At 39.1% G+C, this 17,045-nt stretch overlaps 1 protein-coding gene across 1 annotated transcript in view; it reads right to left on the bottom strand.

The window, feature by feature from the left end:
• Positions 1 to 17,045, bottom strand: part of PTPN9 (protein tyrosine phosphatase non-receptor type 9) — an 88,669-nt gene that overhangs the window by 20,903 nt on the left and 50,721 nt on the right. Inside the window, exons 6-7 of the mRNA XM_032342389.1 lie at positions 8,555 to 8,665; positions 6,299 to 6,627 (exon numbers count right to left, since the gene is read on the bottom strand). Coding sequence (XP_032198280.1) covers positions 6,299 to 6,627; positions 8,555 to 8,665 — 440 coding nt within the window. The remainder of the gene's footprint in view (positions 1 to 6,298; positions 6,628 to 8,554; positions 8,666 to 17,045) is intronic.

Here is a 17,045-nt window from a genome sequence, read left to right as displayed (position 1 = left end):
TGCTTCCCCCTTCTGTCTCTCTGCCTGCCTCTGCCTACTTGTGATCTCTGTGTGCCAAATAAATATGTAAAATCTTAAAAAAAAAAAAAAAAAAAGAGAAAGAGAAAATGAGAGGGAGATAGGGGTATAGACAGCACCAAAAACAAATCTGGCTTCTAAGAAACCTAAGTTCCAGTTTAATATGGTAGGTTGACAGCATATGTTTGACTCCACTTCATCTAGTAAAATCACAATAAAGGCACTAATCAGTACAAACCCCGAAATGATGGCAGAGACATTCGCAAACAAAGAGTGAAATCCATTTGGCAGAGAGAAAACAGATGGAGGAATATTGGCTGCCTTGGTCAAATGCAGAAAACTAGGACCCACAGAGGTATCTACAGAGAGACACAATGACTCACTCTCACCACTCCCACATCCTGGAAAGCAAGGTGAGACACAGGGTTAAAAACAGAGAAATAAATGAAAATCTGAATGATAGTGAGAATTCCCTGCCCTGTCCTCTCCTGTCCTATATTTATATCAAGCTTGGACCCTCCCAAGCAAGAAAGTAGAAAATTCCTCTCTGGAGAAAGTGAATAGCCCTATATGAAAGAATTCTATCACTTGGAGTACATCAACAACAAGCTAGCTGATCATTTACATTTGCAGATCACTCACAGAAAGAGCATTTCCAAGCAGCTTTTAAGGACGCCCCCCATAATGTAAATTAACAGCCAGAGACCTCCAGATAATTACAGAAAGCTCCAACACAAAAAAAGAGACCAATCAAACACATAGTAAGGAAAAAGCACAAGAGAGAGTCAGTAAGAAAAAGTACTAAAAGACTCTAATTAAGGGCGCCTGGGTGGCTCAGTGGGTTGGGCCTCTGCCTTTGGCTCAGGTCATGATCTCAGGGTCCTGGGATCGAGTCCCACGTCGGGCTCTCTGCTTGGTAGGGAGCCTGCTTCCTCCTCTCTCTCTCTCTCTCTCTCTCTCTCTCTACCTGCCTCTCTGCCTACTTATGATCTCGCTCTGTCAAATAAATAAATAAAATCTTAAAAAAATAAATAAATAAAAGACTATAATTAATACCCTCAGAGAGAAAAAGGTACTATATCTATGAAATAAGAGCAGGATGCTATAAGAAAGGAACAGAGAAGAAAAGCTCTTGGAAAATAAGTATCCTAACCAAAGTAAAAACTTTAATAAAAGAGATGGAAAAGAAAGCTGAAGAAATTTTCCAGAGTAAAACGAAAAGTCAAAGTGATGAAAAATGTGAGAAAAAAATTAAGAAAATAAGACAATCATTCTAGAGCATGAGTCAGCAACTACAGCCTGGCCAACTTGTTTTTGTAAATACAAGTTTTACTGAAACACAACTAAGCCTGTCAGTTTAGTACTGTCCATGACTTCTTTTACGCTATAATGGCAGAGTTGATTATACTTGCAATAAAGATTGCAAAGGTGGGCGCCTGGGTGGCTCAGTGGGTTAAGCCTCTGCCTTCGGCTCAGGTCATGATCTCAGAATCCTGGGATCAAGCCCCACATCGGGCTCCCTGCTTGGTGGGGAGTCTGCTTCTCCCTCTCCCTCTGTGCTCTCTCCCTCTTAAATACATACATAAAATCTTTTTAAAAAATTAGGTAATTAACTCTAGAAGAAACAAAAAATTGAATTGATAAAACTTAATTTTATTTTATAGAAGCCGCCCATCTAGTTCTGTAGTGGAAAAAATTTACATAGTCATAATAATGTAAACAGTGACTACTGATTTAATTAAAAATATGACATTATTTTATTGGAAAAACAGTCAAAAGTGAACCGGAGACAAGGTATAAGCACCAAATGCCTACCTAACATAAAAATCAATGAAGAGTATTACAAGCATTTTATTTAGAATCACAGAAGAAATATCAGAAGAAACAGCTATTAAGAAAGAGTTGAGGGAAGCCTGGGTGGCTCAGTGGGTTAAAGCCTCTGCCTTCGGCTCAGGTCATGATCCCAGGGTCCTGGGATCGAGTCCCGCATGGGGCTCTCTGCTCAGCAGGGAGCCTGCTTCCTCCTCTCTCTGCCTGCCTCTCTGCCTCCTTGTGATTTCTGTCTATCAAATAAATAAATAAATCTTTAAAAAAAAAAAAAAGAAAAGAAAGAGTTGAAAATGGATACCTGGAGGAACCAAGAGTAAGGCAGAGGACTGCCATTAATTTTATCATTCCTATTCTTCAGTACTATTTTGTTTTGGGGGGGGAGTATATATATTGATGAAGCAAAAAATTACTAAAATATAAATATTATCTAATATAAAATAATATTCTATTATTCATAGCTACCAACAAATATGTGACAGAATAAACAAAATAGTCTGGAAGGAAAAGGCACCATATTCATAGTAGTTGTAGCTTCTGGCGAACAGGGGAGAACTGAGGGTGAGGATTGGAAGGCATTTACAATGAATTCTTTCTTTTCTATAACAAAGAAAGATAGAGCAAATATGACAAAATATTAAAAATTGTCAGTATTAATTCTGGTGACAGGAACATAGTTGTTTATCATGTTATACTCTGTACTTTTCCATATTTTAAAAAATTCCCTCTTCCCACACAAATAAGTCCAACTGATATTTTACAAAATCCCAAGAACAATTCAAGGGAGGAAGGATTTTTTTCAGCAAATGGTGCTGGAGCAACTGGGTATCTACAAGCACATAAAAGTGCATGTGCGCATACACACACACAACATCAACATCAACCTAAATCTTACACCTTATACAAAAATTAATTCAAACAGATCACAGACTTAAATAAATGTGAAATATAACACCATAAAATGTTTAGGAAAAAAAGGAGAAAATCTTTGGGATTTAGGGTTAGGTGTTCTTAGATTTGGCATCAAGAGTGTGATCCATACAAAGGAACCCTGATTAAAGGATTTCATCAGAATAAAACTTGTGCTTCACCAGGGGCCGTGTTAAGAGGATAAAGAGAAGCTACAGACAAAAAACAAAACAAAACAAAAAAAACCCCACAGGGGCGCCTGGGTATCTCAGTGGGTTGAGCTGCTGCCTTCAGCTCAGGTCATGATCTCAGGGTCCTGGGATCGAGTCCCACATCGGGCTCTCTGCTCAGCAGGGAGCCTGCTTCCTCCTCTCTCTTTCTCTCTCCGCCTGCCTCTCTGCCTACTTGTGATCTCTCTCTGTCAAATAAATAAATAAAATCTTTAAAAAAAAAACAAAAAACTAAAAACCCACAAACCATGCATCCAACCAAGAACCCGTATCTAGACTATATTTAAAAACTCAAATCTTGGGCGCCTGGGTGGCTCAGTGGGTTAAGCCACTGCCTTCGGCTCAGGTCATGATCTCAGGGTCCTGGGATCGAGTCCCGCATCGGGCTCTCTGCTCAGCAGGGAGCCTGCTTCCCTCTCTCTCTCTCTCTGCCTGCCTCTCCATCTACTTGTGATTTCTCTCTGTCAAATAAATAAATAAAATCTTTAAAAAAAAAAAAAAAACTCAAATCTCAATAGTTTAATAAAAAGTCCAAATTGAGGGGAGCCTGGGTGGCTCAGTCATTGGGTGTCTGCCTTCGGCTCAGGTCACGATCCTGGGGTCCTGGGATCAAGCCCCACATCCGGCTCCCTCCTCGGCAGGAAGCCTGCTTCTCTCTCTCCCATTCCCCTTGCTTGTGCTCCCTCTTATGCTGTGTGGCTCTCTCTTGTTAAATAAATAAATAAAATCTTTAAAAAAAAAAAAAAGGGAAAAAAGCATGACATTTTGCGAAGAGAATATACAGATGGTAAATAAGCACATGAAAGATGCTTGATATCATTAACTATTAGGGAAATGTAAATTATACCAACCTATTACACACCTATTATGACAACTAAAATAAAAAACGGTGGTGGCAAGAGCAAATGCTGATGAGGATGCTAAGAAACTTGATCATTCAGACATTGCTAGGGGGTACATCGAATGGTACACCTGGGCAGTTTCTCATCAAACTAAACATCTAATTACCATATGCCCATCACACCCTTGGACATTTGTCCCAGAGCAATGCAAACATATGTTCATACAAAACCTAGATACAATCATTCATAGCAGCTTTACTTGTAGGTGCCAGAAACTCTAAATAACCTAGATGTCCTTCAACAGGTGAACAGTTAAACAAACCACTCATACCATGGAGTAGTACTTGGCAATAAAAAGGATAAACTATTGATACATGAAACAATAACTTGGGTGAATCTCCAAGGAATTATACTGAGGGAAAAAGGCCAATCCTAAAAGGTTACATATGGTATGATTCTACTTATATAAGAACATTCTTGAAATGAAAAGACTATAGTAACAGAGACCAGAGTAGTGGTTGTAAGGGTTAGGGATGGGGAGGGGTGGGACTGAGGTATGTGATGATGTAATTTGTCTATATCTTGACTGTGGTGATAGATATACAAACAAACATGTGGGCTAAAAATCACCCGGAACTAAATACACACACACACACTCTAAAACTGGGGAAATCTGAATAAGACTGGTGGATAATAATAGCAATATCCTAGTTGTGATACTACATGATCCTATATTTATAAAAGAAGACACCATGGGAAAACTCTGGAAAGGGTACATGTGATCTCTCTGTATTATTTCTTACAACTTCATGGGAATCTACAATTATAATAAAAAGATAAATTTTAAAATATCATTTTCAAAACATGGTGTAGGGGAGAAGAAAAAAGAGAAAGAAAGTTTCTTGGTCCATGGGCATCCTGACAACAATGAGTACTCTGATATCTACTTCATAATCCAGAAGTCCAAAGGAGAAATAGTTTGTTCTGTATAAGCAGTTTTACTGGAACTTAGTATAAGACAGAGACCTCGAGCTAATTTGGATTCTGGATTCTAGCTCCTGAAGTGGGAGACTCATTCATTCAACAAGGGACAAGACTAGCAAGTCTTTCAATAGGACTGAAAAGTATTCTCTGTCTATAACATGATGGCCGGTTTGGATGATGCCAAGAGGACAATCCAAACCTGATTTTTTAATGGAGGGAAGGGGGAAATAGTAGAAATGACATCTCAAGGACCTCACAGCAGAAGCCCCCAGAACAAAGTTAGGAATCCCCAAGACAAGTATGCATCCTCTTGGAGCAGCCCAGTACTCCTCTCAGCTCCATAATACTTCCTTGATTCAAAAGTAGAGGGGGAAGAACTGATTGGGACAAAGACTGGATGCATATCGAGGCTGTGAACTGGTAAGAAAGAAATAGCTGTGTGGGAGAAAAGGATACTCTGTTCCACTTTGATATATGCTCTGCTTTCTTGCTGTTTTTTTTTTCCTTCCCTTTGCATTTTCCTCTATTGACTTTCTTCTCAACTGTTTCTTCTTTCTTCTCTTATCCGTTTCATTCTTTTCCCTCTTTCCTTTGTCTAAGCCTCTCTCCCTGCATCTTCTTTACAGTACACTGACCAAGCTGGACAGGAATTACAAGGGGGAAGAGGTATTCACAGAATCAAGGATTCTTAAAACATTTAAGCTACACAAACAGGTTGATATCAGAGTTGAATATCATATATTACATACAGGAAAACTGGGGTGCAGCCAAGGGAAATAACCTGCATAAATCACAGAAGGGATTTTGGGCTATGCTGGAACTTGAGCCTGGGACAGTTTCCCTAGTTTTCAACACAGAAACAGAAATTTCTGCAGCAGCCAGGGACAACAGGGTAAAATGAGAGCAGTTAAGAGAAATGATCTATGCCCTATGGCCAACAATAGTTACCAAGTAATTATGAACCAGTTATAAACTAGCCACGTAGCTCTGTAGATAGATAGATACAAGGAAAATCCCAAAGGCCAAATTCCTAAGAGTTAATTCTTTTCTCTTACTGACTGTAGATTATTTTAAATGCACCAGAACCCCTCCTAAGAAAGTAATGTTATACTATAAATGCTCTAGAAAGAAACTGCCCAAATAAAAGGACCAGAGATCACAATGAAAACAGGAATTGAGAGCCTACATTTTTGTTGTTTCCCCCAAACAAGTGCATTTCAGAAAAATATCTTAAAATGCCTCCATTATTACATGTTTCTCCGGATGGTACTAAAGACCTCCAGAAATTCAGAATATAGGGTATTGGCATCAGGCACCAGAGTAGGAGGTGCCTGTTTCTGGATGAGAGAACCACCATCTGAGTAAGAGTCATGCTCCTAACACAAGCAAGAGCCTCTGTTAAGGAAATGAGATGTGGATGGAGCTGCTGCCAACACGCACCAGTAGCATGTTGGTGACCCACTGTCAGTCCAAACCTTTCTTACTTACATAGAACAGTGGAAAGTCCCAACAGGGTTCTCGCGGCGAATGTCTTCATACTCCTCATATATCCCTCGCTTTTGCCTGGTGCTAACATAGTCCATCAGCTCTTGGATGGTCATGGCATGGGGGCCTGGAACATGTACTGAGTCCCAGTCTAAGGCAGGAGGGAGGGAGAACAGGATGATCTCATCGAAGGGGTCTGGGTGGCCGTTCATCTGGGGCAGAAACTGGAAATTCCAAGACGCGAGGTCAATTTTGACGTACCCACCCAGGTTTTCTGGAAGGCACTCCCTGGGCAGGTGCTGGGTGACCTCAGATGTCTTTAATATCTGAATCTGCAAAGCCAGGAAGAACCACATGAGTATGGACAGGAACAAAAAACATAGACAGTGAAGATAAAGAACAAATGTGTTTATATTAGGTTTGAAGAATAGGATGAGATTTGCTTGAAATACATGGTATACTTGTAAAAGAAGTAGACTACATTTCATCTGCCTGGGATTAAAGTCCTATAACTTCCCCAAAGGTCTGACTTCCCAGAATGTATATCAAATACACTCCTGTAATTTGCCCCTGCATTTTTTAAGATTTTATTTTTAATCTCTATACCCAACATGGGGCTCAAACTCACAACCCCAAGATCAAGAGTCATGCACTCTACTGACTAAGCCAGGCAGGTGTCCTGGGAGCCCTTTTATATACCTCAAAAGGAAAGTACACTGAACAAAGCCTTTATACTATTAACAATGCTTCCCAGTGACATCTCATGCAGGTATTTGCCTTTTTGATTATTAAGAATGCACAGGTAGTGATTTTTTTTGGTCAACCCCATAGTAAGGTAACCAACTCTAAGTCTAGCGCTTTACTCACACACAGTTCAGTATGGATGTTCTCAAAGGTAGTTTTCTATGAAAGTAACACTAGACCCAGACACAGGATAGCCCAGGAAAACTGCCAGAAAAGTAATCCTAATTCTGCTCTCTGCTTAGACACAACCTTACTGAACAAAACGGGCCTAGTTGACATAAAGTTTGTGTGAAATGGGAATGCTTGTCACTCTTGCTGTTGTCTCTTCTTAGAATGCCCTCTTTTCCTCCTTGCCCTCTTCATGGACAAGCTACAAAGCTCACCTCTTCTGTGAAGCCCTCCCTGACTGCTCAATACAATATTCTCAACTCTGTGTCTACCTCATGTCTACCTGTGTGTTCCCTATCAGGAACATGAGCTCTCAAGTCTCCCTCCATTTTTTATTCCCAGGGCCCAGAACCTGGACTGTAAAGGTGCTCATATATTTTAAGTTTATATACACATTAATACTTACATATAACAAGTGCAAGAATTTGCCTGAGGAGTCCTATCAAAGAGTACCTTGGAAAAGATTTCTCCTACTCTCAGTCTCTAGGTCCCTAAGTATTTCCACAAAGCCAAACGTCTTCAGTTTCCCCTCTCCAACACAAGTCTCCCCCACTATAAAGATCCACATTGTTGTTGATATAATCTCATAATTCTATACTACAAAAATCTCTAATAATATTTCATAACAACTATAATCAAATTACATCAATGTTTCATATGCCCTTTCTTTCAAGGGTGAGAAATGAATGAATGAATAAAACCAAAACCTTTCAGTCCTGGAACACTCGGGAGATAGTAACAGAATTAAGATCATTTTAGACAACACCTTTTTTTTTTTAAGACAACATTTCTGAAGTTAGGAAGCAACAAGGTGTTTTAAGAGAAAAATGCCAGGAATGGAAATAGACATATAAAGAATTATATTGAGAGATTCTCCTCCACCACACTGGTGGTCAAACGACAGATTAGTATTTCCAGCTGAACAAATTCAAACATCAGTTCAATTAATGCAATTCTATTAGAGATTGTTAAATACACAGGTATAGCACTAGGCTAAATTCTGGAAGGAGTAGTTATTCCTAAGTTATCCTGGGACACACTCCTTCACTGTGATCTTTATGCAAGATACTATTGAGGGAGAGTGCCAGACAAATTATTTCTACCTCCTAACTTCAAGGAACTTGCAGTACAGTGGGAAAGGAAGCCTGTACTAACCTGAGTAAAGAATAAGGCAGAAAATATAAAATGGATGCACTAATAGAAGTAGAAAGCACTTTAGGAGACAGCCCAGACAAATTCTATTGAAGGTAAAAAATTAATTGGCAGGTTTCAACAGCAGAAATGGGAAGTTTGTCACCTCCTTCAAATAACCACCTCCACCTACAAATAAAATAAAGCTTGCCTTACCCTTTCCCGGACTTTGTCCTTCAGGAGGAGGCTGATGATGGAATAGGGCACTCGGAACCATATTGGCGCTCCCACAATCAGTACTTTTTTCAAACGAGCAGGAAACGCTCCCTGTGGAGGACACACATGAAAATTTAAAGATAACAATTAAGGCACTGGAATCTATGACTGTTCAAACCCAGAGTGTAGGTTTTCTGCTCCCCATCCTTACCCAGCAGGGGGAGTCTAAAGCCTAATTCAGGTTTCATTTCAGTAACTACAGAAGTGGTTAAAAATTTTAAAATTATACACCTGAAACTAATAGAACACTCTATGTTAACTATACTGGAATTAAAATGAAAAGCTTAATAAAAAATTAAAAGATGATGGGGGCGCCTGGGTGGCTCAGTGGGTTAAGCCGCTGCCTTCGGCTTGGGTCATGGTCTCAGGGTCCTGGGATCGAGTCCCGCATCGGGCTCTCTGCTGGGTGGAGAGCCTGCTTTCCTCTCTCTCTCTCTCTCTGCCTGTCTCTCTGTCTACTTGTGCTCTCTCTCTCTGTCAAATAAATAAATAAAATCTTTATAAAAAAAAAAATTAAAAGATGATTTACTTTTTTAAAAAAATTTATTTATTTGACAGAGAGAGAGCTAGCACAAGCAGGGAAAGCAGCAGGCAGAGGGAAAGGGAAATCAGAGGGAAAAGCAGGCTCCCCGCTGAGCAGAGAGCCTGACATGGGGCTCAATCTCAGGACCCTGGGATCATGACCTGAGCCAAAGGTAGATGCTTGACCAACTGAGCCACACAGGTGCCCCAAAAGGTGATTTACTTTTAAAAGTTATAATGTTTGGGCGCCTGGGTGGCTCAGTGGGTTAAGCCGCTGCCTTCGGCTCGGGTCGTGATCTCAGGGTCCTGGGATCGAGGCCCGCGTCGGGCTCTCTGCTCAGCGGGGAGCCTGCTTCCCTCTCTCTCTCTCTGCCTGCCTCTCCATCTACTTGTGATTTCTCTCTGTCAAATAAATAAATAAAATCTTTAAATAAAATAAAATAAAATAAAATAAAAGTTATAATGTTATATCTTCTTGTCAACAATAAGCTTTATGGATCAAAAATTGATACTGACTTTTGTCAGCATAAATGTGTATGCATCTTTAAGTTCTGCTTATTTAAACTTTAAGAAAGGGGTGCCTGGCTGGCTCAGTCCATGGAACCTGCAACTCTTTATCTTGGGGCATGTGAGTTCAAGTTCCATGTTGTGTGTAGTAAAAGTAAAAATCTTGGGGCGCTTCTGTGGTGCAGTTGGTTAAGCATCCAACATTTGGTTTCGGCTCACGTTGTGATCTCAGGGTTGGAAGATCAGCCCCATGTCGGGCTCTGCACTCAGAGCAGAGTGTGTTTAAGACCCTCTCTTTCTCGGGCACCTGGGTGGCTCAGTGGGTTAAGCCGCTGCCTTCGTCTCAGGTCATGATCTCAGGGTCCTGGGATCGAGTCCCACATCGGGCTCTCTGCTCAGCAGGGAGCCTGCTTCCTTCTCTCACTCTCCATCTGCCTGCCTCTCTGCCTACTTGTGATCTCTGTCTGTCAAATAAATAAAAAATCTTAAAAAAAAAAAAAAAAAAAGTTAAAAAAAAAAAAAGACCCTCTCTTTCTCTCCAAGGCCCGACCCCCTGCACTCCCTCTCAAATAATTAAATAAATCTTAAAAAATATATATATATTTTTTTTAAACTTAAAAAAAAAATCAGATCATGAATAAACAATATGAAAGAAACATCTCTCTTAAAACCTTTGATTCTGACTTCTGCGTGTTTATAATTATTTTTTACCCATCTCTTCATCTAGTCATGAATTCATTTATTCAGTTGATAAATATAATCTAGTGGGCACAATGAAATCTAAAGGGAAGGAGACACCCTGATCCGTACAAAGCATAAAAAATAAAAAATTATTCTTTCCTAATTCACAGCTCTTGGTTTCATTTAGTTTAACATCCCGGATCTTCTCATGGGCAGGGATACCAAGTAATACTGGCACTCTAACTGGAAGAAATTATTCCCAAGGCATAAAAAAAAAAAAAAAAAAAAAAAAAAAAAAAAAAAAAAAGAGGAAATTGTAGCTAAGTATCTTCTACCATTTTCTCCCTATTCTTTTTCAAATTCTCAATTTGACTTGTCACTCTCCGGCTACTCTTCCACTGATTTGGGGGGTCCACAAACATACCCCATAGAGAATATACAGTATTCAGAAAATCCTCCATATTCCTCTTCACTAAAGTCTGAGAGACAATAATTTCAGGGTGCCTGGATGCCTCAGTTGATTAAGCGCCTCTTATTTCAGCTCAGGTCGTGAGATGGAGCCCCGCATTGGACTCTGGGCTCCATGCAGACTTGTGCAGAGTCGACTTGAGATCCTCTCTCGCCCTCTCTCTCTGCCCCTCCCTGTGCTTGCACATGTGTGCTCACATGCATACTCTCTCTCTCTCTCTCTCAAATAAACAAATAAAATGTTTAATAATAAAACCTTTAAATAACAACCACAACAATTTATTTCAGGACCCAAAGAGCCAAGGCACCTGCCAGGTCAAAAAAACAGTCTGGAGAAATACCTAAATCTCCACAAAATGATAAATTAAAAAATGGAAGCCTTGGGTGCCTGGGTGGCTCAGTGGGTTAAAGCCTCTGCCTTCAGCTCAGGTCATAATCCCGGGGTCCTGGGATCAAGCCCCACGTCGGGCTCTCTGCTTGGCAGGGAGCCTGCTTCCCCCACTCTCTCTGCCTGCCTCTCTGCCTACTTGTGATCTCTATCTGTCAAATAAATAAATAAAATCTTAAAAAAAAAAATGGAAGCCTTTATATCTACTTCTTCAGAGCGAAGAACTACACACTCAGGCTTGTTCCATTTAAATGACTGTATGGCATCCACATATACTGTTGATGGGAAATGGTTACATCTTCTAGAAGGCATCTAGCATTATATATCCTTAAAAATGTGCATATTCTCTGATCAAGTAATTCCATTTCTGACATTCTACCCTAAGGAAATAACCAGAAACACAAAAATTTATGAACAGAAATGTTTACTGCACCTTTTTTCTCCCCCAAAGATTTTATTTATTTACCCGACAGAGATCACAAGTAGGCAGAGAAGAAGGCAGAGAGTGAGGAGGAAGCAGGCTCGCTGCTGAGCAGAGAGCCTGATGCGGGGCTCGATTCCAGGACCCCGGGACCACTACCCATGCCAAAGGCAGAGGCCCCAACCCACTGAGCCACCCAGGCGCCCCTTGCACCTTTCTTTTTGGTGTTTAAAAACAGTACTTTAAAACTGGAAAGAAGGGGTACCTGGGTGGCTCAGTCATTAATCGTCTGCCTTTGGCTCAGGTCATGATCCCAGGGTCCTGGGATCAAGCCCCCTGTCACTCTCCCTGCTCAGCAGAGAGCCTGCTTCCCCCTCTCCCCCTGCTTGTGTCCCCTCTCTCACTGTGTCTCTCTCTGTCAAGTAAAATCTTTAAGATAGATAGATAGATAGATGAAGATAGATAAAACTGGAAAGAATGTATGTGTCTGAAAAGGGATAGGGCTTAATAAAATTGTATTATCCTATAATAAGATTATTATACAGGGGCGCCTGGGTGGCTCAGTGGGTTAAAGCCTCTGCTTTCGGCTCAGGTCATGATCTCAGGGTCCTGGGATCAAGCCCGTATGGGGCTCTCTGCTCGGCAGGGAGCCTGCTTCCCCCTCCCTCTCTGCCTGCCTCTCTGCCTACTGGTGATCTCTGTCTTTGTCAAATAAATAAATAAAATCCTTAAAATTGACTAAAAAAAAGAGATTATTATACAACCATTAATATTAAAATTTCAAAGACTTTTTTGCGACTATGGAAAATGTTCATAATATAATCCTAATTAAACTAAACAGGACCAAAACTATAACCTTTTGTTTTAAAAATTATACAATTTATACTTTCACAGAGAAAAAAGATAAGAATTATATCAAAAGTTCAACAGTTTATCTCTGAAAAAATTATGAGTTAATTTTACTCTTTTATTTTCTGTAATACTTTGTATTACTTTTACTTTTTACAACCTTATTTAAAGTATTTATATCCTGGGGGGCACCTGGGTGGTTCAATGGGTTAAAGCCTCTGCCTTCCACTCAGGTCATGATCCCAGGGTCCTGAGATCAAGCCCCGCATCGGGCTCTCTGCTTGGCAGGGAGCCTTGCTTCCCTTCCTCTCTGCCTACTTGTGATCTCTGTCAAATAAATAAATAAAATAATTTTTAAAAAATTTATATCCTGGGACACCTGGGTGGCTCAGTTGGTTAACCATCTGCCTTTGGCTCAGGTCATGCTCCCTGGGTCATGGAATCGAGTCCCATGTCTGGCTCCCTGAAGCCTGCTTCTCTCTCCTCTGCTCATGCTCTCTCTCTCAAATAAATAAAATATTTTTTTAAAAGATATGAATATAAAAGTGTTGAAAACTTGGGGCACCTGGGTGGCTCAGTGGGTTAAAGCCTCTGCCTTCGGCTCAGGTCATGATCCCAGGGTCCTGGGATCGAGCCCCGCATCTGGCTCTCTGCTCAGCAGGGAGCCTGCTTTCTCCTCTCTCTCTCTGCCTACTTGTGATTTCTGTCAAATAAATACATAAAATCTTTAAAAAAAAGTTTTGAAAAACTGTTTATTATAATAGATTGGAAAACATATCCAACAACACAGAAATGTTTAAATAAATTATAGTAAATACAGGATAGACTATTATTTAGCAATTCTAAATATTCATAAAATAAACTTTTTGGAGCTTATTGTATATTGAAATTAAACAAACATAATTAAGATCATATTGAGGAACATCTAGAAGTGCCATACGCCAAAATGTCAACAGTGTTTATTTATGCATAATATAAATCTTGATGTGAGCTGTCCAAAATTTTCTACGATAAAAATTTTTTTCTGATTATAACAGTATTTTAAGTATAAAAGATAAATTATGAAAAAATTAGCCACCCTATAAATAATAATTTATATTTTTATTATAGTAATATAATATAATATAATTTATATTATTTATTATAATTTATGATTTATAGTAACACTTGAACACATATACACTATCTCTTTCCCTCTCTTTTTCTCCCTGTAAGTTATTGGTATTACAAAAAGATAATTTATCCTTGTTGTCTTCTGTGTTTTTAATACTTGAATATATTTTTTTAGCCTAGGAATAAACTACATAAGACACATAGATAAAATAACTTTAAAACTTTGTTGAAAGACATAACAAGGAGCACCTGGGTGGCTTTAGTAGGCTGAGTGTCAGACTCTTGTTTTCAGTTCAGGTCATGATCCTCAGCCCCTCCCCAGCTCGTTCTTTCTCTAAAATAAATAAATCTTTAAAAAAAAATTTTTTTTTCTCATTGGATTTAGATTTAAAATTTTGAAAAAGTGCAAAGGCACTGGGGTATCTGAGGGAGAGGGTCAGAGACTTTTTCTTGAATTGCTTTTTAATTGCTTTTATAATAAAAAAAAGAAATAGGAGGTGTCTGGCTGGCTTAGTCAGTAGAGCATGCAACTCCCCCGGCCCTTTTCAAGTAATCACTACATTCTACACGGGACTCAAACTCACAACCCTAAGATACAGAATCTCACCCCCCATTTACTGAACCAGCCAGGCATCCCTGAGCATGTGACTCTTGATCTCACAGTTGTGAGTTTAGAGATTACTTAAAAATAAAATAAGGGTCACCTGGGTGGCTCAGTGGGCTAAGCATCTGCCTTAACTCAGGTTATGATTCCAAGGATTTTGGGATCCAGCCCAGTGAAGGACTCCCTGCTCAGTAGAGACTCTGCTTCTCTCTCTCCCTTTGCCTCTTCCCACACCTCGTGCTCTCTCTCACTTGTTCTCTCTCTCTCAAATAAAATCTTAAAAAAAAAAGGGGGGGGGTCGCCTGGGTGGCTCAGTGGGTTAAAGCCTCTGCCTTCAGCTCAGGTCATGATCTCAGGGTCCTGGGATCGAGCCCCACATCGGGCTCTCTGCTCAGCGGGGAGCCTGCTTCCTCCTCTCTCTCTGCCTGCTTCTCTGCCTGCTTGTGATCTATCAAATAAATAAATAAAATCTTTAAAAAAAAAATTAAAAGTACACAAATTGTGTCCATGTAAAAAGAATAAAAATGCAAAAAATATAGCCAAACAACTTTCAGAAAAAAACAGTGTGACAGGAAGCTTGACCTATGATATTAAACTTTAGAAGTATAATAAATAAAACCATGCTTTTATTGGTCTAGATGGGCTAGATCAATAGCATAGAGTGTCAGAAGAGACATGCCTACCGTATGGGAATTTAGTGTAATATAAAGGTATTATCTCAAGTGAGTAGGGAAAAAATGTAGTAGTTAGTAAATGTTGCCCGGATAGCTGTTTAAAAGCAAATTATTTGATCTGTAATACTATATATTATATATGATATATATTATTGAATAAAGCATATATAGTATATTAAAATCATTATGAAAAATAATGAAAACATAGCAGTATGAGAAAAGACACTGTAAAATTGAGTAAGATACTACAAAAAATGCTGGTAACACATACTTAATATTATTTAATAGCAACTCTTATAAATTAGTAAGAGATAAACATGCTGGTAAAAAATTGGGTAAAGTATATGCAGGGTGCCTGGATGGCTCAGTAGGTTGAGCAACTCACTCCTGGTTTTGGCTCAGGTCATGATCTCAGAGTGGTGCCCCAGGCTCTGTGCTCAGAGGGGCCTCTGAGATTCTGTCTCTATCTCTCCCTCTGCCCTTCTCCCCCAACTTGTGTGTACTCGCTCTTGTGCACACTCTTCTCTAAAACAAATCTAAAAATCTTTTTAAAAAATTAAGTAAAGTATATGAGAAGAAAAAAAAATTTGTAAATACCTCTTGGCAATAAACATGAAAACACGCTGAAGCTCATCAGTAATAAAAGAAACACCACAAAAACACGAACATAATTAGAATCCAAACAACAAATCAATATTGATAAGACCGGTGAAAAAGGCTGTTAATGGGAGTGTAAATCTGAACTAAGTTTTTAGAGGGCTACTTGGCAATATTTGCCAAAATTTAAATGTGTGAATTCTTTGACCCTACAAATCTGTTTATAGCAATTTATCCTGAAGAAATGATTGGTCAAACAGATAAAAATATCTAAAACAATACTCACTGAAGCCTTTATAATAACACAAAAAAATAGCATGAACTTCATTTTTTCTGCTTGATATATCCACAAAAAGAATACTCTGCTGCCCTTAGAAAAAGTGAGGAAAGGGGTGCCTGGCCCGCTCAGTTGCTAGAGCACGCAGCCCTTGATCTCAGGGTTGGGAGTTCAAGCTCCACAACTGGGTGTAGAGCTTAAAAAAAAAAAAAAAAAAAAAGTGAGAGAGAAAAGAAATAAGTAATAGCTATAGGTACTGACATAGAAGGATGACAAAGACACAACTGTTAAGTAAAAAATGGCAAGTTATAATCACTGGCCATACTACTATGCCATATTTGTAAAGAAAAAAAAAATCATATATCATCCTTATCAGTAAAAAGAACTGAATCACAGCTAAATGCCATAATAGTGACTTTAGTAATATAATGAGTGACCAATGAACTACCAGAAAACAACACAAAATAATAATACCTCCTTTGTATACTGTTATAAAGCTCTAATAGCACTTCTAAAAATCTATTTCCACAGCAATGTCAAGTTAGATCCTAGAACAAAGCATGCATAGACTCATAGATCAATGATTTTCAAATTGCAAGTTGGCACATTTCAATGGGTCTTCAAATTGATTTGGTAGCTTACAACTAACTTTTTAAAAATAATGTTCAGAAAAATCAAAGTGAACATAGTAAGGGGTAATGCTTGTTTTGTGAAGCTTTTTTGTTTTGTGTAAACATCTACACCCTTCATCCTGGGACTCTGAAATATAAACAGCTCTGAAAACCTGAAGTTTCTTCTGAAGCTTAGTGCAAGAATTTATGGAGCAGGGGTGCCTGGGTGGCTCAGTGGGTTAAGCGTCTGCCTTCAGCTCAGGTCATGATCTCAGGGTCCTGAGATCAAACCCCGCATAGGGCTCTCTGCTCAGCAGGGAGCCTGCTTCCCCCTCTCTCCACCTGTCTCTCTGCCTACTTGTGATCTCTCTCTCTCTCTGTCAAATAAATAAATAAAATCTTAAAAAAAAAAAAAAAATTCATGGAGCAGCAAGATCTGACCCGAAATGCCATAGGCTATTCATAGCCTTTATTCTTCTCCACTCATTATGAATAATACGTTTCATTGCAAAAATATTTATGTGTTTGATTATAAAGTGGTATATATACTATATTATCTCTTAAAGTTCACAAGATTACAAAAGACCTCTGGACTTCTGGGAGTTTGGGATAAGAGTGTAGGAACTTATCTATACATAGACCTCCACATGTATGTGTATAGGTTAGTATACACATACTTTTGTGTATGAAGTCAACATGTAAACATGTAAAACCTATTT

The sequence above is a fragment of the Mustela erminea genome, chromosome 5 (assembly GCF_009829155.1).
Source record: "Mustela erminea isolate mMusErm1 chromosome 5, mMusErm1.Pri, whole genome shotgun sequence".
Classification (NCBI taxonomy): domain Eukaryota; kingdom Metazoa; phylum Chordata; class Mammalia; order Carnivora; family Mustelidae; genus Mustela; species Mustela erminea.
This window is presented reverse-complemented; position numbering and strand designations above follow the sequence as displayed.